The sequence below is a fragment of the Nuphar pumila genome, chromosome 5 (genome assembly GCF_984573655.1).
Source record: "Nuphar pumila chromosome 5, dmNupPumi1.hap1.1, whole genome shotgun sequence".
NCBI classification, from domain to species: Eukaryota; Viridiplantae; Streptophyta; class Magnoliopsida; order Nymphaeales; family Nymphaeaceae; genus Nuphar; species Nuphar pumila.
Window position 1 is genome coordinate 24,830,648 of NC_143253.1, and position 24,878 is coordinate 24,855,525.

The following is a 24,878-nucleotide window of genomic DNA, read 5'->3' on the forward strand; positions in this document are numbered from 1 at the left end:
ACTACAAAACACCTAGACAAACTCACCTATGTGAGTGTATAAGAGTGAGCTATTTTTTATGAGAATTGACAATTCTATAGAGCAATCGTGAATTCAGGTAAGCATAATGGTCTAAATGTGCAAACATGAAATTCATATAATAGAACTTTGAGAACCTATGTGCGATGAAAAATTCGGTTAACAATATAATGAGCTAAGTTCAAGGTAAGTCCATTTAGTACCTTGGTTAATTTAGATTTTCTTTCACTAAGTGGGGGTTCTACTCCAAAAGACGCTCTTACTAATGCATAGGTTTTCTAGACAAGCCACACAAAATTTTGAAAATAGTGGGGGATGGTTGGAAAAAGTTTTCAAAATAGGAAGTTTTCAATGATGAGAAAGTGTATAATCACATATTCTTAATATAATTTTTGCTTCATTTCATTCTTTCTGAAATTCCTTTAAGAAATGTTTAGTCCCATATCTAAGAGAGAGAGAAAAAGGTTTTAAGGGTTTAAATAGAGTTTTTTTCTATTTATTTATACTTAAAAAACACTTGTCTGAGGGTGGCCTGTGGACGTTGTTGCATAACGCTTTGACTGTGCACACACACGTGAGTGTTTGTGAAAGTGCACTTGGAGTGGAACATGACACTTTGATGACACACTTTGCACTTTGTAGTGGTGTGATGCACATTCAAAGGCGCCTAAATTCATTTTGACTTATTTCGGCCTATATTTAACTATTTTGACCAAGCCAACCTTGACTACTTTGACTCTTGGTTTATACTCATTCATTGGACCATTTAAGAGTATTTAAAAGTGTTTATGAGCCTTTGTTATATTCGGTTAATTTTGGAGGTCCTAACGAACACTGTCATTTTTGTTTAAATTTTAAAATGTAAGATTTATGATAATTTAAACTCATTTATATGCCAAAATCATTTTGTCTTCTAAGTTTATAAAAATTCTTCGTTCTCCCCTTGTTCATCAATTTTTTTTGATTCTCAAGCTTTTCTTATTTTCTGTCATTTTTGCTCTCGTTTGGCTTGCAAGTTCATGTGTGAAAAATGTCACATGGTCTTGTGAAACAGTGACTCTCTTGAGATCCAAGCCACACAAATCCTAGTTCACATATTTGAAAATCTCGAGGTGGGATGATTAAAGTTATAAAGATAGCGATCTTAAGAGTCTGCCCCTAGGCTTGGTATTTTGATTTACAAAGTCCTGTTTTTTTAACTACCGTGCACCAACACATTCACCTCAACATTTCTGGAAATGAGCACCACACTCATCTTGAGAAATGCCAAGACAGGTTTCTCTCAAATAGGTCGCTGGTGCATATTATGTGAAGTCATTGCCAACCACATCATCGCTGACGAAAAAATCATTAGTTTAATTATATCATCTATTTGATATCCACTATCATACACGAAGTAAAAATTTCACACCTGCATGAAAAGTTTTCATCTAGATGCGATTACAATTTCTTTCTTGAAAAGAGTAATGTCTCACTAATTATATGCGCCATCTTTCTTTGCTTCAAAAGTGGGCTTCTATTAATCTTGTAGTCCACGTTATGTCCTTCAAGATATTTAAGCTCATTCAAATGCCATTAAGAGAAATTTTATTTTCTTGGTCAATGAGACAAGTTAGTTGGCTCACCTAACGTACGAGAACATTCTTAAGTCTTAAAGCTCAAAGAGGATAAGTAAAATGCATTGAAACCATACGGTAATATTTGATGTTCTTTTTTTTCCATCTATAGTCAAGGTGGGGATGGGATTTGAAGTTGGGATCCTTATTAGTGCCATATACATCCCAAAATTTCTTGGTTTTGAATCGTGCATTCGAAAGTATGTCTTACTCCTAAAATCAAGAAAACTTTAGACCTTTTGACACTCTTAGAAGAAGTAACAATCTAGGTAATCTAGAAGATTCTCAATTTTTATTTCTCAAAAAAGAAAATTCTCTATTTTAGAATGCTTTCACAAATTAGCATCCAAACATCATAGAGATATTCCTGCCCCCCCCCCTTTCATTTTCCTACATATCTTTTTTTTGTTAAAATCTTGGCAATAAAAAATATTTTTTTGTTAAAATCTTGGGAATAAAAAATATAAAAAAATAGTTTTTTATAAGAAAATATAACTAAAACACATTTAAAAATAAAAATCTTGCGATAAATATCTGCTAAAAATGGTAAATATCACGGTATTTTTCATGGTTTGAAAATCTCGCAAGAAATTGCCGTTTTAAACTTTCAAGCAATTTCTCATGATATTATCGTGAGATTTTTAGAAATCTCACGATATTTGTTACAGAGGGTCTGCCTAACCCTAACATGCCTTTCAGAAAAAAAAAACTCCTTCTTTCACATCAATTGGGTTGGACCTCCATTTCACCTAAGCATGTGGTTCAGTAAACAACAAACCTTTTCTATCACCTAACTAATACAGTTGCCCATGACAAACGACATAGACCCTGTTTGCAACGTTATTTTAAAGTTGGATTTTCTCAAGATCCTGTGATTGCAAATCAAAGTTACATCCCTTTCTCAAGTTTATTGTAACGTGAGAAAGTGAAAGTAGATATTGTGATTCTCACTTGATAATGCTGTTTTCTTGAAACTTAAGAAAGTTGGTCACAAGATTGACCCTGTGAGCAACAATCACAGCTTGAACTTTTTCAAGTGTGATGGCTCCTGGAACCAAAGCAAACGCCCCTACAATTTTGATTTTCATGCATTATTAGTAACAAAGTATATTTAGACCCAAGGAGTTTGTTGTAGTGGGATGGGGCCTAGACTGTTTTGCGGGCAGTCTAGGTTCAAATCCCATAAGCGTCACCTCCTGCATAAGCCTAAGCTTGGCGACTTCTAAGGTAATTTCTGAGAGTTTTATGCTGTCATGACCAGAGACGGCAAGTACGGCAGGCTAAGCAGGCGCTGCTAGGTCTCTGCGCATTTCCAGCTGTCTAGACTTAGAGCCAAGTACAAAATGATCTAAAGGTTGAAGCGAATTTGCGGACTCTCTCTAACAAAGGATGTCAGTGGGTCCTTTCTGTTCTAGTCATTTCAGGGATGAAGAAACTATAATCTCTTTTTCTCTCTCCCCAATCGCTTCTTGGCACGTCAAATGAAGAAGAATTCTCTATAACCCATCACTACCGTCTATTTTCTTCTTCCCCTGAACTTCCAACGTGTCCCTTCTTTCTTATTACCTCTGTAGGGCTCTCCCCCATTCAACGATTCCGATAGGATCCCTTCATACCCATCAGTAGAGGGTGCGTCTACTCAAGAGAAATATGGGTTCTTTCTGGAGCACACGGAGGAGAAACGATCAAGTCCCCCCTCGTCCATTCCCTCCACCACTCCCCACTTCTTCTTCTCGTCCAATTGTCCTCTTGTCACTACCGGTGCCTCCTCCCCCGCCGCCACCACCACCACCACCTCCTCCTCCTCCACGGCGACGACCACCACCACCACCACCACCACCACCACCACCTCCTCCTCCTCCTCCACGACCACCACCACCAACACCACATAATCACGATGGGAGGTATTCGCCTCCACCACTTCCCCCACCGCCTTTACCTCCTTATGCCTTTTCCCCCAATACCCCTTGTGTGCCGCACTACCCGCCCAATTACATCCACTACTCTCATTATTCACGCTATTCCGGTGGTTACACTGTTCCAGTTCCGGCATCTGGGCAATCGAGCCACCCTTACTATGTGAACCCGCGAGGTGGGTGTCCGTATGCTCAGCCAATTCCGTCTTATCCTGTTCCGCCTCCGCCCCAGCCACCGCCTTATGTGGATCACAATAAGGCGACAACAATCAGGAATGATATCAATTTGAGGAAGGAAACGATCCGGTTGGAAGTGGATGAGCAGAATCCTGATCACTACTTGGTCACGTTCACTTTTGACTCCACCGTTGATGGAAGGTACTTTTGCTCTGTTCTTCTTTATCGATCTTGGATAGAAGTTCTGTCAGTGTTGCTCCTTCTGTGTTGTTGAATAAGGTGACTAGAACCAACTGTTTAATGAGTATATGTACATTTTTATATTTGATTTTGGAAATTTGGTGTTTCAACTTGCCTTGCCGTTCACCATGTCTGTTACCACTTCAATGTAGGCGTTTATTTAAGTTTTGTGGATTATTGGTTCATGTTGGAGTATATTGTATTTGTTGTGGAGATTTGACAATTCGTGCATATCCAAAACTAGTTCATTGCCATTTATGTGCTTTCATTTTTGTGTAGCTATTGTTTTACCTGCTTCGAGTATGTGGTAAATGGTATACTTGCTCTGCATTGCAAACATTTAATTACCATGGGTTTGCATGTATGACAAATGCTTCCATTCTGATTTTGGTTAAGCAGTCAAGTAGTCATTACTTTTTCTATTTTGTTGATGGTGAGCAAATGATATAGCCATGCCAACCATAAACCATTAGTATATGCTATTTAAAACATTGCATCATAATTGAACTAGTTCATAACCTTTACCTCATGAGGTTTGCTTGGTTATTACCAAAAATGGAAATCATGGAAGTTTGAGGTTTTTTATTTGTGGATTAAGTTGCAATGCAAGAGTAAAAAGGCACTTAGGCAATGTGTAGGCACATCTATTTTCTCACCTTAGTTTCCTGCACTTACGGATGCTATGTTATCTAATGCAACTTTTTTTAAAGTATTTTAAAAGATGTTTTTTTGTAAAATTTGCTTGTGTAAATCGTGCATCAAATTTCAAATTCCAGTTCACACTAGTGGTGAAGTCCGAGTCAAACATAGAAAACGTGAAAAAAAAAACTTTTGTACCCCACATAAGAACAAACTTTATTGCCTTGAATAAATAAAATAAAACAATTAAAATGTTCTACCCTCTGCATAGGGTTCAAAAACAAAAAGGGCCTTATTACAAACCAACTTAAAATAAATGGCCCTCTGACCCCAAAAAAATAAAAATCAAAGAAAAGTAAAATCGATAGGGTCTTCTTCGCTTGCACTCTAGCCTCTTTTTCTTTGCGCGGGCATGACCCTCACGAGAGCAATACCTTCACATAAGGAGGTTTACCTGCAAAACACAAGAAACAAACACAAAAACAAAAGAAAACGCACACACACACACAACAACAACAACAACAACAACAACAACAACAACAACAACAACAACAACTACTACTACGCCTTCATCCCAAAACAATTGGGGTCGGCGATATGAACCAACAAAGAAAATCATTCTGGGTCTTCCACATGAATCCTTCTCCTCCAATCATTTCTATCCAATGTCATGTCCTCGGTGAGGTTCAAAGCATTCATATCCTTTCCTATCATCTCCATCCAAGTCTTCCTAGGCCTACCCCGACCTCTTTTAACTAATATATTTTCCCATTTCTCCATCCTTCTAACTGGAGCATCATTAGGCCTTTGTCGAATATGTCCAAACCACCGTAAACGATTCTCTCTCATCTTATTTTCAATGGGTGCAACGCCTACCTTCTTACGTATCTCCTCGTTTCGAATCTTATCTTTTATTGTATTTCCACACATCCATCTAAGCATACACATCTCAGCTACACTCATTTTTTGAATATGATGTCTCTTGGCAGCCCAACATTCCGTACCATATAGTAAAGCGGGCCTAATAGTCGTCCTATAAAACTTTCCCTTCAACCGCAATGGCATTCTACGATCGCACATCACTCCAGTTGCACTTTTCCATTTCATTCACCCAACCTTTATCGTATGATTTACATCTTCATCAATTTCTCCATACTTTTGAATGATAGATCCCAAATATTTGAAACAATCATCCACCGGTATTTCTTTCTCACCAAGCTTTACTACACTCCCATCACTACTTCGTTGCTTACTAAACTGACATTCCATATATTCTGTCTTACTCTTACTCAACTTAAAACCTCTTGCTTCCAATGTCTGTCTCCATAATTCTAACTTAGCATTAACCCCAGCTCTAGACTCATCAATCAAAACAATATCATCAGCAAACAACATACACCACAACACATTTTCTTGAATTGATCTTGTAAGCTCATCCACCACTATAGCAAATAGGAAAGGGCTTAAAGAAGATCCTTGATGTAGCCCAACCGTTATAGGAAAATTGGTTGTCACCCCTCCACAAGTGCAGACATTGGTTACTACTCCTTCATACATATCCTTAATTATACTAATGTACTTGAGAGAAACACCTTTCTTCATCATTGTCCGCCAGAGAACGTCCCTAGGTACTCTGTCGTATGCCTTCTCCAAATCAATAAAAACCATATGCAAATCTTTGTTCCGCTCTCTATTTCTCTCAATAAGTTATCTAAGAAGATGTATAGCTTCCATAGTTGATCTTCTAGGCATAAAACCAAATTGCTTCTCCGATATCATGACAACCTTCCTCAACCTAGTCTCAATCACCCTCTCCCAAAGTTTCATAGTATGACTCATGACTCCCAAACGCACACACACGAGTTCTAAAATAACAAATGTTAGTCTCTGCAAATATGAGAAATAATTAAAAACCATAAAAACTATTAGTAATAACTAATCAACTAACTCTGTAAAAAAAACAAAAGAATCTAAACTAACATGCAATGACATGCTGAACTAAACACTAAAATAAAAATTAAAGAGAAGACGCATGTTACGAAACACGCACACTAAAGGTGAGGCCCGAAAATTGCATATTCACGCAAGAGTGTGTGATCTGCTATAATCGATTAACAGGAAACGAAAAAAAAATCGTGAACACTGTCACGGTGACGCCAATACTCTGCAGATCAAAACGCACTCTGATTTACGTGGTTTGCGTGAACTGCTGAACACACACACACATGATCTAAACAGATCAAGGCTGTGATCTGCAGTTCATGTTAGAGAAAGAAAACGTGATCAACCTGCGATCTGATGTTCTTGCGAAACACCCAAATCCACGAAAAAAAATAGTCGACATTACATATCGAATTTGCATTTCTAAAGCAGTGTGTGAATTGAGTTCTGCAAGCCAAAGAGGGAACGTGATCTGCGAGTCAGATCAGATCAATCAAAGACTCCCGATCTTCAACATGCCAATCTGCGTGAATATGCCAAAATCCACGTTGCTTTAGAATCACGTTACTTTAGAAAATAACGAAAGGGTGTGATCTGAAAATCAAGCTGATATGCATGATTTAAAAGTCACGCTAATCAGCGTTTTCAACAAGGTCCGATCAAATCAGTTTTGGCACGGGTGCTGTCTTAACAAGAAAATATAATTTCCTTTTCGCGCGCAGCTCTGCAGATCGATTTCGATCTGATCTGATCATTCAAAGATCAGATCCAATCGAAACAAAGAAATACCTCAGATTGAATCTGAGCAACTCTTGCGTGAACATGCTGGCTCACGCTGATCTTTTAGGCACTTTGCAAAGCCAAACGGATCTACGTGAAAATGTTGAAATGAGATGATGATCTTCCAAACACGAACTAAGATTCGAAATGATGTCTTAACAAGACATTTAAGCATAACCCTTAATAAGGGTATAAAAGGAAACAAAAAGGAATAACAATATTATTTTATTGAACAAGGAGAAAGCAATGCTTAAGAAGCATTTTACATGCATTACAAGAGGGGTTGTACCCCTATATATACACAGTATGAGAGAGGGAGAGAATTAGAGTCGTTAGACTAGAGTCTAACGACTCTATTGCTAGTCAAGTCTTAACTAAGACTTGACTAGTTATGTCATTTTAGTTCAAATTGAACTAGATGACAAAATACAAAAAACAGAAAAAAATACAAAAAGAGGATATATATAATACTATAATAATATTATATATATATATATGTTTACAAGTTTACATTTTAACACTCCCCCTTAAACTTATGGTATAATGAGCGAAAGTTTGTCTAAGAGAAAGTGAAATCGAGGAGCAACGAGGGGCTTTGTAAAGAAGTCTGCTAACTGATATTTTAAAGTAACATATGACAGATCAATTGTCCCATGTAGATATTCCTCTCTGACATAGTGACAATCTATTTTGATGTGTTTGGTGCGTTTGTGGAATGTTCTGTTACCTGCAATATAGATCGCACTTTTGTTGTCACAGCATATCTGTGAAGCTTTTGTTGCTTCAACAACTCCCATGTCAGCAAACAGTCGTCGGAGCCAAACTACTTCCATGGTCGTGGTTGCTATGGCTCTGTATTCAGCTTCGGTGGATGATATAGATACTTTATGTTGCTTTTTGCACCTCCACGAGATTAATGATTCATCTAAAAAAACACAAAAACCAGTAGTTGAGTGTCTGTTATTGGAATCACCTCCAAAATCGACATTAGTATATGCAAGTAAATCAAGAAAGGAGAAAGAAGACAAGAAAAATCTTCGTGAAAGAGAGGATTGGATGTATCTGATAATACTCATGACTGCTCCCATATGAACAGAAGTAGGAGCATGTTGAAACTGGCTTACTGTGTGAACAACATGTGCAATATCTGGTCTGGTAATGGATAGATAGGAAAGTGCATCGACAAGCTGTATGTAAAGAGTAGGATTGACAAGAAATTCTCTATTATCAATCTTCATTTTAACATTAACAACTTGAGATAATAAATATCCTCTAGGAGAATAAGCAACTTCAATGCTTAAAAAATATCTTAATAAGCCTAAATCAGTCATTTCAAAATGAGATTTAAGAAGTGTTTTGATCGTTTCAACTCCCTGTTTATCGCTTCTAGTGATGATCATATCATCCACATAACGAAGAAGCACAAAGATTCCAACATCAGAATTCTTAACAAACAAAGCAGTGTCAATTAAACAAAATTGAAAACCAATATCAATCATAACACGACTAAACCTATCATACCAAGCTTTTGGTGCTTGTTTAAGCCTCTAAAGGGTTTTTTCTAAGCGAAGGGCTTTACCCTTAGGAATACTTAGACCAGGAGGGGGTTCCATGTATACTTCTTCAACTAGCTTTCCATTTAAAAAGACATTTTTGACATTCATTTTGCAAATGAACCATTTCTTGATAGAGGCTAAGGCAATTAAGGTTCTGACAGTTGTCATACGAGCCACATGAGCAAAGGTTTCTTCATAATCAATGCCATATTTTTGGGCATAACCTTTGGCTACTAATCGAGCTTTATATATTTCAAGAGTGCCATCACTCTTGGTTTTAATTTTATAAACCCATCGACATCCTATAGTTTTCTTCCCTGGAGGAAGATCTTGAATAGTCCATGTAGAAGCCTTTTCTAGTGCATCTAATTCAACTTTCATGACTTCTATCCATTTGACATCATTTTTTGCTTGGAGATATGTAGATGGTTCTTTATATGAGTGAATTAATGCAATGACTGCCCTATATGTAGGTTAGAAAGACTCGTATGACACAAACTTTCCTGGAGGCCTCGAGACTCGGGATGATCGTCTAGTTGGAATGTCAGAATATTTTTCAAGTGCACATGGAGGATTAGACCCTTGTCGCCTGGAATATTGGATACTAGTGTCTCTATAAACTTCTTCATTGTCAACGTTATGATCAAGATCAATAATTCCTTGATCATTATCAAAGTTATAGTCAAGATCATATTCATCAGATTTTGATGTCAAATCTAACAAAAAGAGTACTCAGTGTCTTCTTTTGGTTTTTCAAAATCAAAGAAGCTCTCCTTTTTGAGAAAGGAAACATTTTTAGACATATAATCTATTATTTTTGAAGTCAAAACACCTATAACCTTTCTGATTTTCAGCATATCCTAGAAAGGCACAGAGATTCGCACGAGGGAAAAGTTTATCATTTTTGTCGGTAAATATGAAACATTTGCACCCAAATATTCTCAGTCTAGAGTAGTTTGGAGAAACGTTTATAAGTTTTTCAATGGGAGTGATATTTTGTAAAGAAGAGGATGACATCCTATTAATCAGATGGGTAGCAGTTAAGACAACTTTTACCCAAAAGTCTTTCGGGACTTGATTTGCTATATAAAAGTCTAGTGGTTTCCATAATATGATGATGTTTACGTTCTGCCAGCCCATTTTGTTGAGGTGTATAAGGACAAAATCTTTGATGTGTGATGCCATGCGACTTAAGATAATTTTGAAAATCTGTGGATAAAAACTCTCCCTCTGAATCTGTGCAAAAAATGGTAATATCATTTTGAAACTTGTTTTTAACCATATTATGAAATGTTTGAAAGTATGAAAATACTTCAGACTTATGATTAAGAAAGTAAATCCACGTATGTTGAGAGAAATCATCGACAAAAATAACATAGTAAGTAAATCCTCCTTTAGAAATTACTGGTGTAGGACCCCAAACATCCGAGTGTACTAATTCAAGTGGTCTTGAAGAGAAAAAAGTTCTGTTCTGAAATGATAATCTTTTTATTTTGCCAAGAATACAATCTTTATAGTCAAATGATTCAGAGTTACAAAATTTTCCTAGATTTGGAAAAAGTTGGATTTTGGCCATACGTGGGTGACCAAGTTTCTTATGCCACAGTTTCAACTCAATTTTCTAAATATTATAGCAAAAAACATTCTTTGACATTTCCAAAAAATCCATGTAATAGAGTCTTTCTCTATGGCCTTCCCCAATCAACTTGCCTGACTGACGATCCTGTACCCAACAACCATGAGAAAAAAAAATATTACACCCATAGTCAGAAATTTGAGATACAAATAAGAGATTTAAATTCAATTTGGGAACATATCTAATTTCTGAAATAGAAAATTTCTTTGTTTTATAATTTTTTTCAATTTTTCCTATTCCTTCTATTTCAAGAGAACTCCCATCGGCTCTAAAGACCTTTGACACACTTGTTTTGTTTTGAATACATTCGGTTAGACTTTGATTATTTAAGGTCATATGAAAAGATGCATCAGAGTCAAGGAGCCAAGAAATTTTACCTGGATTGGAAAAAGATAAGGCTGCTACGTCGGTTGAAGCTTCAGATGAAGAAGATGCACTTTTGATGAGAGGCTGAAGAATCACCATTAGTTGGGCCATGTAAACTGGTTCATCTTGATCTTTGGGCTCCGATCCAACAATTGCAACTCTTTTCTCTCTCAGCTCCTTAAGTTTGGGACATTGTGGCCTGTAGTGTCCCGGTTTATGACAATGATGATAAAAAACTTTCTTCTTGTCGTAGTCACCATTTTGACGATTAAAGTGAGGAGGTCTATAAGATCGAATATGATTCCCTGGTCTAGACAGCTAGAATAGAATCATCTTCTGTTTTAGAAGAACCTTTCCGGAGACGATTTTCTTCAATTGTTAATTCTTCAATAGTTTCAACAATAGAAGGAATTTTTCCTCGGTGAAGGAGGGCTGATTTAGTAGTTTCAAATTCTGGCCTCAATCCAATTATAAACTGGTAAAAATGTTCAACATCGAGTTGTTTCTGACGAAGCTCGATGTCTTCGGCACAATACCACTTTGGTTCTAAAAGGGAAAGTTCTTCCCGAAGTTCGGACAAACCATTGTAATATTCACGAATTGTTTTGTTTTCTTGGGTCATCATTCGAACTTTTTCTTGGAGATTGCACACGTGTGTAATATTTTTAAGGGAATACATATTTTTAAGGTATTCTCATGCCTTATCGGCATGATCAAACTTGGCAAGACTTGAGCATTTTTTAATGTCAACGCTATTGATAAGCCATGACATTATCTTCGCATGAGATATTCTCTACTCTTTTCATTTTTTATCGTAAGAGGCTAGAGCCTTGATTTTCTCTTCTTTCGATGGAGGAACCTCTTTATCTCCCTCTTTTTTAGTAAGAGATAGCTTAGGTTTCGAATCAGAACCATCCACAATCTCCCATAAGCCTTTTCCCCATATATGGTGCTTTTTCCCCATATATGGTGCTTCATGATTGAAGCCCATGTTACATAGTTTGTATCGCTCAATTTCATAGGCATGATGGTGACCTTATCATTGTCATCCATCGATTACAAGGAGAGCGAAAGAATAGGGATAGAAGAGAAACAAGAAGAGAAGTGATAAAAAGAAAGATATACAATACAAGAAGATGTGAAATCTTTTCCAACGAAGTGATAAAACACTTCTCTTCAAGTGGCGAACACTTTTGCAAATGGGCACAAGAACCGAGGCAGTTTTTCTTCAAGGTCTAATACTTTCGCGGCTCTGATACCATGAAATGAGATGATGATCTTCCAAACACGAATTGAGATTCGAAATGATGTCTTAACAAGACATTTAAGCATAACCCTTAAGTAGGGGTGGCAATCGGGTCGGGTCGGCGGGTCGGGTTGGCAGGTTGGCGGGTCAGAATACCTCAACCCGAACACGACCTGTTTATTAAACGGGTCGGATATGGCAAACACGAACACGACCCGTTTATTAAACGGGTAACCCGACCCGACACGGTTAACCCGTTTAATAAACGGGTCGGGTCGACACGACCTGATTACACGACACGATGACCCATTTATTAAACGGGTCGACACGATAACATAGACCCTAAACACGACGACCCGTTTATCTTAATGGATTCCAACCTTTAGAACCCTAAAGCCCCTTTTTCTCCTTTTTTTTTGCTTTTCCTTTTCTTTCTTTTTGCTTTTCCTTTCTTTCTCACCCTCTTCCGTAAATCCCTTTTACGAATGGGTAAAAAACCAGAAGAAGCAGTGGGGTGGCTGCCGTCACCTTCATCACGGGTTCTGACAGGCCCGCCGTTCGGTGGAGGGGATTCCACCACCGGTTGCCTCTGCCGCTCCCACCTTCGAAAACCACCACCATCGCCCCTGAAGCCGCCTCCATTGACGCCGGCAACAACTATCCCATAGAGACCTTGACTCCGCCTCCATTGATGCCGAAAACCTCTGTAGAAGCAGAATGTTGGGTTTCGTGATCGTTCGACGTCCACCACCACCTCCTTCTCAGTAGTGATGCAATAGCAAGCCAACGATCTTCTGGCTGAGGAGGCGCCTCATCTCCTTTTCAAATGGGATGGTCCCCAGTACGATGTCGATGCAGAACAACAGCCACATCAGCTCCTCGTTCAGGCGGAGCTGCTATCTCGACTGGCTCCGAACCTTGTCCACCGTCTCCTGCGTTTGGAACTTTGGAGCTCGCTCTCGAGCCGGTCCGCCTCCCTCTTCACCTTGCCCACAGCCCACACCAGGGTTCATGTAAACGGGTTGACCCGCCCGGCTAACCCCTTTATTAAACGGGTCAGCCGGGTTGGCATACCCCTAACACGAACCCGACCCGCTTAATAAACGGGTTAGGCGGGTCGACCCGTTTACGACATGAACCCGTTTAAGCCAAACCCGAACCCGGCTAAGAAGCGGGTTGACGGGTCGTGTCAGATTTTGCCACCCCTACCCTTAAGAAGGGTATAAAAGGAAACAAAAACAACAACAACGACAACAACAACTACGCCTTCATCCCAAAACAATTGGGGTCGGCGATATGAACCAACAAAGAAAATCATTCTGGGTCTTCCACATGAATCCTTCTCCTCCATTCATTTCTATCCAATGCCATGTCCTCGGTGAGGTTCAAAGCATTCATATCCTTTCCTATCACCTCCATCCATGTTTTCCTAGGCCTACCCCAACCTCTTTTAACTAATATATTTTCCCATTTCTCCATCCTTCTAACTGGAGCATCATTAGGCCTAAAAATATTCTTTTATTGAACAAGGAGAAAGCAATGCTTAAGAAGCATTTTACATGCATTACAAAAGGGGTTGCACCCCTATATATACACAGTATGAGAGAGGGAGAGAATGAGGGACTCAATAGAGTCGTTGGACTCAGTCCAACGACTCTAAATAGAGCCGTTCGACTAGAGTCCAACGACTCTATTGCTAGTCAAGTCTTAACTAAGACTTGGCTAGTTATGTCATTCTAGTTCAAATTGAACTAGATGACAAAATACAAAAAATAGAAAAAAATATTATATATATATATAATATTGTTATATATATATGTTTACAAGTTTACATTTTAACAAACGTTAGTCACGCAGGTCCGTTTGATGGCCTCAGGCTAAATTAATATGCGTCTTCAGAAAAAAGAAAAAGAAAAAGAAAAGAAAAGAACAATACTAACTAAAATGAAGGAAAATAAAAATGAACTAACTAGACACCGTGTGAAATTCAGTTTTATTCTAAACTACATGCAACTAATAAACGATTAACATGCTATGCACTATATAATGCTGAAACAAACTTTATGCATTAAATGAAACAAACAAAAATCCCAACTAAATGCATATAAGCAAAGAAACCAAGGAGAAGAAGCATACCTGACAATCGCTTCCGATGGAGGGGTTGAGAGGAAGAAGTGATCGTTCCCGCGGTGAAACACCCGCTCCGATGATGGGGCAAGAAGCACCGACAATAGCAAGGATACGAAGAAGGATGAAATCAAGGAGGAAGAGAGGAAGAGATGGGGATGAACCAGTCATAGAACGAAAGGAGAGAGAGAGGGAAAGAGAAGAGAAGAGGGAGAGAAGGGGTTGGCGTTTTTTCCAATGGGAGGACGCCAACCTCTTTCTCCATAATGCTATTTATAAAAAAAAATTAGGTTAAACTAATTATTTTCTAAACATTCTACCTATTTTTATAAAATTCCTAAAACTACCTTTTCTAAAAAAATATTTTCAAATGAAGGCTATTAAAAGAAATAAAAAATTCAAAAACACTCAGGTAAACTTGTTTTGTAAGATTTTTCTTCTTTTTGCAAATTAATTAATGCCTTAGAAAATGTTGATAAGTCTGGGTATTTATTTCATTTTTTCGACAGACCATGAATAAAAATGTGACTAATATGCATAAACTGTGCATGATCAAATTCTCCCATGCTTATCATTTGCTAGTCCTTGAGCAAACATACCCGCACAAAAAAAGTAAAACAAAACAAAACAAGCAAATCAAATTTTAAGTCACTTTCGTTGGAATCACGATTGCATTTAGTGTATGCAATAAGCCCTTTAAATCCCTGGGTTACCCCACTGGACGAGTAAGGTCTCGTAAGGGTTTGCGGTGATGCTACCCACAAATATCGCTGTTATGTATACATTAGATTCAAATTAAAAAAGCATTAGCCAATTAAGAAGTTTGTCTAAGAAAACATTTCATGCCATTACACTTTCACATGTTTAGAGTCTTTACATGCCACCACAGGAGAAAAACTGTTTCCTTTACTTTTCTAAAAATTGTGACCATTTATGCTTTATTATCTGAAAATCAAGTACACACGCCATTGCTTATTTATCCTCACTTATATGTTTTCTGCATAGTTCTTTATAATTCTTTCTAAGGAGTGAACTTTGTCATTATGCTCTTGATTTTCTTTCTTCTTTTTCTATTTTAATTTTTTCACACTTTTTCTTCATTCAATTGAGTACTATATCAAATTTTCAGTTTTCGTGACCCGTGTAACGAGCTTTGGGTTAGTGACTTCCAAGCTAGACGACCTTAGGGCACTAGATACAAAATATCCCTCAGGCTTAATTGCTCGAGTCACTAGACCTTCTATTTTTATAATTTTACGTATAAATTTCTTCTTGTCATATGCACTGTCAAAATTTCTTAGGCTCTCTATAAAGTTTATGTAACAAGCTTTCGGGCCAATGGCTCTCAAATCAGATGGCTTTAGGGCACCTTGTGTAAACACTCCTCAGGCTCTACTTGCTCGAACCGAATAAGCTACACATGTTGACTTAGACAAATAAGTGATTTCCTTCATTGTCCTTTTCGACATGGAAATCAAAAACTTCAACTTGTGTCAGAGCCCAACTATCAGAAAATAACGAAGACATCAAACAACTAAACGAATGCTCTTTTTCTCTTTTAAGCTCTTTTTTTGTTGTTCATTTGCTTAGTTTTTCAAAAATAAACCCCTGCATATTGATACTTGTGGTTCAAAATAAACTCTAACATGCATCTATCGTCATTTCTTTGAAATCCGCATGAATGACCACATTTTTTCAATTTAGTATCAGATTTTTTTTCGTGGGGCTTAAAAATTGTCCAAAATGTTTGATTATGTGAAGCATTCATATAAGCTTAAACTTATTTTTTAAAAGCCTAATTTTTATGAGTTTTCCTCAATACATATACATAGACAGAAAAAAAATTAGGTGTGCAAACTACACCTTCCCCTATGCTTGAATGACACTGTCCTCAGTGACACTCCCCCATGCTTATATGCAACTAAATGAATGCACACTAGGAACAAAAGACACACAAGAGAAGGGATAGATATCACCTGATATATTTGCTGGAAGCTGTTCTATCACCTGTAACTCATAAACCATATCCAAGAAATGAAATGTGTACACGATCTATCCTACATGCTCATAAAACAAAAAGAAGAAAATAGATAAATAAAAAAACTACTTAGGTTACTAAAATTACAACAACATTATGGGTTGCCTCTCAAAAAGCGTTAAATTTTACGTTTTCAGCCAAATGGATCTCTGGTTAACATTCATCGTTCATGAGATCAATGGACTCAAGGTCATACTAAATCGAGAGGTATGAGATATATGGTTTCATCTTTTGCCCTGTTGACTACATTTTCTTCAACTCTATCCCTTTGGACCCTGCGATGACTCTTTTTTCTGCTAAGAACGAGCTTACTCTCCACGTATGATTGAAAATCGTGGTGAATCTCATGGAGATGATTCTCATATAATGGTGTGTTATAAACCGAATATCTATCCATGCAAGTATCCAACTGTGGATCAGATTGCTTTCATTTAACGTCATTTACATGGAAGCATTCGCTCTCATGGCAGTATCAAATATGTGTATCCGCAATCGCTTATTGCCAAAAGAAACATCCATCTCCACAGTACGACAGTTAATACAAGAGTTGGCAGTGACCAAGAATGGTCTACCGAGAATGATAGGGGTCCGGTGAGCGACATCAGTGCCTTCTATATCTAGAACAAGAAAATCAATAAGGAAATAAAAGTCCTCGACCTTGACTAACACTTCTTACAAGTTTCCTAGGGAAGCTTGGTGGACCTGTCTGCCAATTGTAAGATGGTTGTGGTGAGTTTTAAATCCCCAATCTCAAAAATGTCATAAAGGAAACCCGACATTATGTTTATACTGGCCCTAAGGTCGAGCAGTGCATGACCAATAATCATGTTCCTGATGACTCAAGAGTTGACCGGTGCCCCGGGATCCTAAAGTTTAGATGGAGCTTGGTGCTGAAAGATGTAGCTTACCTGCTCAGTCAAGAAGATTGATTTTCTCTTCTGTGTGCAAAGTTCTTTAAGAAACTTTGCATAAGCGGGCACTTGTGCACTTGTTAGATGGCATCGAGCATGGGGAGGTTTATGTGAATATGTTTGAATATCTCAAGCATTTCTTGCCCCCTTTTTGCCAAAATCATTTAGTTTTTCTAAGGTCCGAGGAAAAGAGGCTTTAGGAATATATGAAGGTGAAGGCCCAGTCTGGCTGCTTTCCTTGGGCCTGGTAGAAAAGATCGACTGGTCAGTAAATCTTTCTTTGGGTTCTTTAGTTGTCTCCTGAATGGGGTGAAATTTCTCCCCACTCCAAAGGGTAGTAATCGCCTGAACCTGCTCGTGGTGTGAGTCAGTCATGTGTAGGCTAGAATGCATGAGTTTTTTGCCTCTCGGGTTGACGACAGACTGACTAGGAAGGTTCTCTTCGTGACGCCTGCTCAAGGCCTCAGCTAACTATTCAATCTGAGTCTCCAACTTGGCTATTGATTGCGTGTGGGAGTTGAGGTTGACCTTTATATTAGAAAAGGCCTCAGGGAGCTTCTCCTGAGAGGATTGACTCGATGTGGGTTTTTTAGGAGGAGGCTACCTAAACTGGGAAGGGGCCTGTGGGAATGTAGGGCTTGGGTAACTTTGTGGGAAGTTACCCGGTCTGACCTGTGTCTGAGAAGGAATTGATAATGGGTCGTGTGAATTTCTCCATGCAAAGTTGGGGTGGTTTCGCTATCCCGGGTTATAGGTAGGTATATATGGGTCATGCACCGGTCTGGTAAAACTTTTGGCAACATTCACATGCTCCTGAACAAACGCAGGATAGAGCGGTGCTGTCAAACAGTCAGATACATAGTGTGCAGGGCTAGCGCATAGCTCATACACTTTACTAACTTGATTTACTGAAGTTGGGTTGGCTAGTAGTTGATCCACCTTTCTAGTCAACTGGTCCACTTTGATTTGCAATTCTTGGTTGGACCAAACTTAAAAAATTCCTCTATTTTTAGGGCCACTAAGAGCAAATGTGGTCCTATCAAATTTCGAGGACAGGGCCCTTAGAAAACAAAGGGTTCGATAATGAACCCATAAATGCACACTTAAGGTGCAAATACATAAACCCACTAAAGGGCAACTAAATCACATAAAGTGCAAAACCCATAAACCCACAAAGGGGTTAAGCCAAAAGGCAAAAAAAATATATCTTTACTATGAGAAATAGGGTAAAACCCTTTTACAATGGAGCTAAAGCTCCCTTAAGAATATAAATACAAAGGAGAGGACCCCCTTTTATAGGGGTTACATTGAGGGCCTTGGATGGGCTCCAATGTAGTTGTTGGAGCCCATGACCGTTGGAGGGGTCCAACGTCTACATTGGCCCCCTAAGGTGGTACGAATATAAAAAAGAAAATAAGAAAGAAAGAAAAAAACTAAAATAAAAAAAATAAAAAAGTACAATCATATTCCTAATGGAATATGCATAAAATAGAAATGACAAAAATACCCTTTTAGGGTATTACAAGAAATATATATATATATACAAAAGGAATTACAGTTACATTTTAACACCCCCCTCAAACTTTGTGTGGGGAAACAAAAAGTTTGAAGAAATACAAGAGGAAGAATCTCAAGGCTTCAAGAGTCTTTAGTAAAGATGCCATTGCGATTTGCAAATGTCTTTCTCCATTTGTCTTTAATGGTGAACACCTTCCATGATCTATCTAAGGTACTTCTTTCCATCTCATCTTCAAGATCCTGTGGAACAAACAAAAAAAAGTCCAAGTAAAAGATATCTTTGAACTTTAATCAAGTTGAATATTCTAATAAAGATGAATCAACAAAACCATATCATATGATTCATCAAAAAACAATGATGCAAAAAGATATTCTATGCATTTCAATAAACGCTTAATTATCTTGTTTTTTAATAAACACTTAATTATCTTATTTAAAGCATAGGATCCATCAAGACAAGATAATTACTTATGCATATAAAATGTTTTTAGAAGACCAACTTTCAAAAGTCATATACTTGAAAATAATTAAAAGTGAGTAAATTTTAAAATGTATGCGAAAATGTATAATAAGAATGCTTAATGCATTCATACGGTCCAATAATGGATAAACAAGAACCCCAATGGAGAATATTGAAATAGTCCACGAAGGGACAACATAAAGAGCCTTCAAACAGACAATACATAAAAAAAAAATATGAATCTTAATTGAGTGAGGGCTTAAAAAGCCATTACGAGCATATACATACGATATCATATAATGAAATGAATCAACCCTAAAAGAGTCATTAATGAACATGCTCCAATCATACTTTAATCAAGTATATTACTTGAGCTTACAAGATGAGAAAAACAAGTATTATTCAATCGAGCAATTCTCTTGAAGGAGATGTGCACATAGCAATTGTGCTATAAAATAAACATGAGTTAGAAAATCTTATATCAAAACCAAATTTCAAATTCCCATAAATATGGATTTTTGTAAATCTCAACGATAGTTCATCCGCTACAAGCAATCACCTTATTAGACCTCCAAAACCCACAAATCAAGTGTATAAACGACTATAACAAGAACATAAGTATCATGCCACCAAATGACCAAAGACACACACAAATGTGTGTATAAACACCTCTTGTCTACATATAATAATACTTAAAATGAGTGTATCAACAACTAAAACAAGAGTACAAAAGCCAACCATGGGCTAAAATCACACATAAAAATGTGAATAAACATCTCTTGTCTACATATAATGACACTCAAAATCAAGTGTGTTCAGTTACTAGAACAAGAGTACAAAAGCCAACCATGGGCTAAAACACACACGAAGGTGTGACTAAACATCTTTTGTCTACATAAAATGACACTTGAAATGAGTGTATCAACGACTAGAACAAGGACACAAAAGCCAACCATGAGCTAACATCACACTCAATGGTGTGAAACAACAAGCCTTGTCTACATATAATGGCACTCAAAATAAGTGTGTTCAACTACTAGATCAAGAGAACAAAGCCAACAATGGGCTAAAAACACACACGAAGGTGTGAACAACATTTTTTGTCTACATATTGCGCATGTCTTGCGATACTGTTTTCTATCAACGGGGTATGCGTTTCATAACAGAAACCCCGCCCAAACACATGCTAATGCCCCCAACCGGGGTTATCTGAGTCATATCGGAAGTTCAGACCAAAATTTGTAAAACATTTTTCCCAAATGTGCCGACCTGGGCAGCTTAGTTGCAATTTCATAACCTATAAGCGAGCAAACTTTGCTTTGCAAAAACTACGTATTTAGAAAACTAGATTCTCGCAAGGAACCATTTTCTTAAAAACTCTAACTCTCATATGCAATCTCGTGTCTTTCGAACACGAGCAATTGAGAAGCAGGTAGGATAGGATACACTCTTGCGTGTCCTACGGGGGTGCATTTATGTAAATACATATATTACAATATAACCCCAACTCTATTTAGAAAATCTCAACGTCTCGTACCTTTGGCCGGGGATATCAGAGTCATTATCGAATATCAAAACGAATGACCGTACGTAACTCTTAGGGTTACGTGGGGCTGAGGGAAAGACTTGGTTGTGAATGTGCAACCGCCAAAAGTTTGATTTTTGTCTTTCAAAACAATAGATACAACAACAAACAACAACAACTACGCCTTCATCCCAAAATTTCAAAGCAATAGATATTTCAAATATTTGAATCTTGCATGATTTTTTTTTAAAGACTAGGCAAGGATGAGCAAAACTGCGTCTTTAAGAGTAAGCGTAAGCCTGTGCACATTTTAGTGTGGCAGTAAAGTAATTGACATAAAGCGAGACTCAATGTGTGAAACCACACAACGAGCTAAATAAACTGCATAAGCAATGCACGGTGTACGAAACTGTACATTGGCCAAATAAACAACATAAACACTAGCCTGTACACGTAATAATGCGGCGGCAAAGCAAAAACAAAAAGCAGTAAATGTGAAAGCAGAAGCCTGTGCACTAAAGCGCGACAACAAAGTAAAGACAAAAAACAGTAAATGCGAAAGCAAAAGCCTGTGCACTAAAGCGCGGGGGCAAAGTAAATGACATAAATCAGTAAATGCTAAGGCAAAAGCCTGTGTACTAAAGCGCGACGACAAAGAAAAAACAAAAAGCAATAAATGACAGAAAGGAAAGGACAAGGATTGCGAAACCGCATCCTTGAGTTAAAAGCGTATATATATATATATATATTTGTCCTTTTTTCATTTTAGTATTAATTGCTTAATTTAATTCGTTTATTGTCTTTTTGCACAACTTTCCCCTACCTTAGGGAGTCTCGGGGTTGCGAACGTCTCCGGGCGTAAGTGACAAACGACTCGGGCCTCAGGGCGCGAGCGAGATCCGTTGCATGAGCTGCGAAAAATAAAAGCTGATTACTCAAATAAAGGAAGCGTTGACCCATGTTAGGGGTTGAACCAAGGAAGTGAAAGTAGGGGGCAGGGCCGCAGCCCCTGCCCGCCGGCTTGACCGAAGTAGGAAAGGGGGCGGCAGGGGCGTCGCCCCCCCATGGGTGCACTTCTAACTCATCCACTTGGGATATGCCAACCACAAGATCAAAGCTCTATGATCCTCCCATTGTCTATCATAGATGAAAGCATAGAGACCTCCAATTCTGATTAGCCCGAAGTTGCTGAGGCTCATCTGAGTTAAGATATACTTTTGACCATGGTTGCCAGTTGAGGAAGCGGGAGCGGGGAGCGATACGGGAAGCGGGAGCGGGAAGCGAGGCACTTTCAAAATTTTAGGAAGCGGGGAAGCGTGGGACCACTTAGGACCGATTCGGGAAGTGTCTCAGAAGAGAGGGGGAAGCGAAAAAAATAAAAATAAAAAAATACAAAAAATTGAAAAAAACAGGGGAAGCGAGGGGGAAGCGTGGAGGAAGCGAGGGGGAAGCGTGATGGGAAGCGCGTCCTCCATTAAAGGGAAACACGTCCCCCATTAAAGGGAAACGCGCTTCCCAAAAAAGGGGGACGCTTCCCCCCACGCTTCGGAAGCGCGACGTTTCGCGCTTCCGAAGCGCGCTTCGGGGAAGCACACTTCCCCTTTTAGCTAGGCGCTTCCGGTAACCCTGCTTTTGACTCATGTTGACCAGGGACCACAAAGATCATCTAGTCCATGTCATTTTGTTGATCGATGGGTGATTTGCGAGGCATTTTTATAGAATATCGTGTTCTCATTGGAAGTTATTTGGGAATTTAGAATCAAAAGCTTATAATGAGTTATGCAGCAACACTAAATGGGTTGGCAGCAAGTGGGTGTAAATGTATGGCACCATCGAGAGGTTTAGGACATGGTCTGTTGCAAAGGGGTACACTCAAGAGCATGGATTGGACTATGATGAGAATTTAGTCCAGTTGCTAGAATGGAAACTATTTGAGTTGTATTTTTCATGGTTGTTATACATGGCTGAAATTTACACCAAATGTATGTAACAAAATATTTTTTGACATGGTGATCTAAAGGAAGAAGTAAACATGAAGCAACCCTTTGGCTGATTTCAAGGAGATATGAAAAAAAGTCATGACTTAATAAAGCAATGTAGGACTCAAACAAGCATCAAGAACATGGTTTGAGAGCTTTTTAGAGCTATTCAATCACATGATTTGACACACAATGATGTTGATTACGCCTAGTTTATTTCTATTGGTGCACATAGGATCACAATTATCTTACTCTACATAGGTGACATTCATTATTGGCAACAATGAGACACACATCGCTAGTGAAGAAGATTTTATGAGAACAATTTTAGATGAAGGTTTGTGTCCATTACAATATTTCTTTGGATTGAAGCAGATAAGAGGGTTGATTTAATGACTTTTATGCAGCATAAATGTGTTTGATTTTCTCAAGCGCACTAGTATGATTCATTGCAAGTTCATAAGAATAACTATGAATCTAGAAACAAGATTGAGAGATGATGATGAAGAGTCGTTACCTCATCCTGAGCAGTACAGAAGCATAGCAGGTGCTCTTCAATACTTGACTTTCAGGAGTCCTGATATACTATACTTTGTGAATGAAATATCAATACTCTGCCGTTGATCAGGCAAAAGATCCCAAGGCAAGGTGGTCAGTTTTAAGTATTGTGTGTATTTCGATAACCACTTAGTTTCATGGAGCAATCAAATGCAAAGAACTGTTACAAGATCTAGCATAGAGGCTAGTTATTGTGTCATGACATTTGTAACCGCATAGGTGACATGGATTCAACATCTGGCTTATTACAATGAGATGAATTAAAAACTTCCAATGAAGGAAAAAACAAAGACTCTGAAGGCGAAGACACTGAAGAATGCTTGGATGACTTCAACTGGAGGACTGGGACTGAGGGCGAAGACACTGAAGGAATCTCCTTGAAGACGTACATGTTTCCTTGTCGCTCCCCCTTAGCGAATGTCTCCTTCATTCGTAAATCCTTAACATAAACAGAAGAGGGAGTAAATTCGACGGAAGAATTCATATCGTCAACAAGTTTAGCTACAGAAACAATGTTCTTTTTAATATTAGGAGCAAGAAGGACATTGGACAAGTGAAGTGAGGACTTTGACATAGGGATATGTTCATTGCCAGTATGACTAATGGAGTGATAAGTTCCATCTCCCGTAACTATACTACCTTTTTCAAAATAAGGCAATAAGTGAGATAACTTACCCGCATTACCCGTAACATGTGTGGCGGCACCTGAATCAACATACCATTCGCCTTGTTCATTTTGCTTGATCGTCATCTGTGACAATGCTGATAACAAAAGTTGTTGCACATCTGTGGATGACACTTTTGTGTCCACAGCAGTAGCTAATTTATTCTCAATTTTGTTTATTTTTCCTTTGTTCTGTAGATTGAACCAACAATCAGCTTTCACATATCCTCTTTTGTTACATAAGAAACAAGTGGGCACTCTCCTCTGATTCCCTGTATTAAAAACCCCTGAAATATTAGGTGTAGGCAAGATACCACGTCCTTCCTGCCCAAAACGTCTGCGACCTCTGCCTCCTTGATGCCCTCCATTCCCTCGTCCAAAACCTACAAAAGTGTCCATGGCCAAAACTGAATGAGGACGAGCTGATTCATTTCCTTCTACCCTTTGCTTCATAATCATCTCATGCTGGAGAAGTTTCGCTTGGAGGTCGTCAAAAGTGGGCAAGTGAGGAAGGCATGATAAAGCTATGGTAAACATGTCAAAATCAGGACCCAATCCATTGAGAAGTTGTTGAACTTTATCTTTATCTGCATTAGCACTTCCAACAACAGCCAATTGATCAGTAATACTCTTCAAGCGACCTATGTATTCCATGACTGTCATGGAGCCTTTCTTCAAACTTTGAAATTCATTTTTTAAGTACATAACTCGGGCTTCTGATATTTGAGAGTATGTCAGAGACAGCTTAATCCACATATCCGCCGCAGTGCAATCATCTGAAAGAGTAACCAACACTTCTTGAAAGAGTGTTGACGTAATATAAGCAACCAAAGACTGATCCCGCTTCCTCCAAGCTGTATACTCTGGATTCTTAATAGAAATGGTAATTGTGTCACCCTTCTCATCCTTGGTTTCCTGCAAAATAAGCCGTGGTGGTATATGAACTAAACCATATAAATGTTCATCG

At 38.3% G+C, this 24,878-nt stretch overlaps 1 protein-coding gene across 2 annotated transcripts in view; it reads left to right on the top strand.

Moving 5' to 3' along the window:
• The first annotated feature begins 3,025 nt into the window (after positions 1–3,025).
• Positions 3,026–24,878, top strand: part of LOC149837157 (putative E3 ubiquitin-protein ligase LUL2) — a 35,320-nt gene continuing 13,467 nt past the window's right edge. For both annotated transcript variants that reach the window (XM_090005859.1, XM_090005858.1), the window contains exon 1: positions 3,026–3,928. In XM_090005859.1, coding sequence (XP_089861985.1) covers positions 3,285–3,928 — 644 coding nt within the window. In that variant the 5' untranslated portion in view covers positions 3,026–3,284. The remainder of the gene's footprint in view (positions 3,929–24,878) is intronic.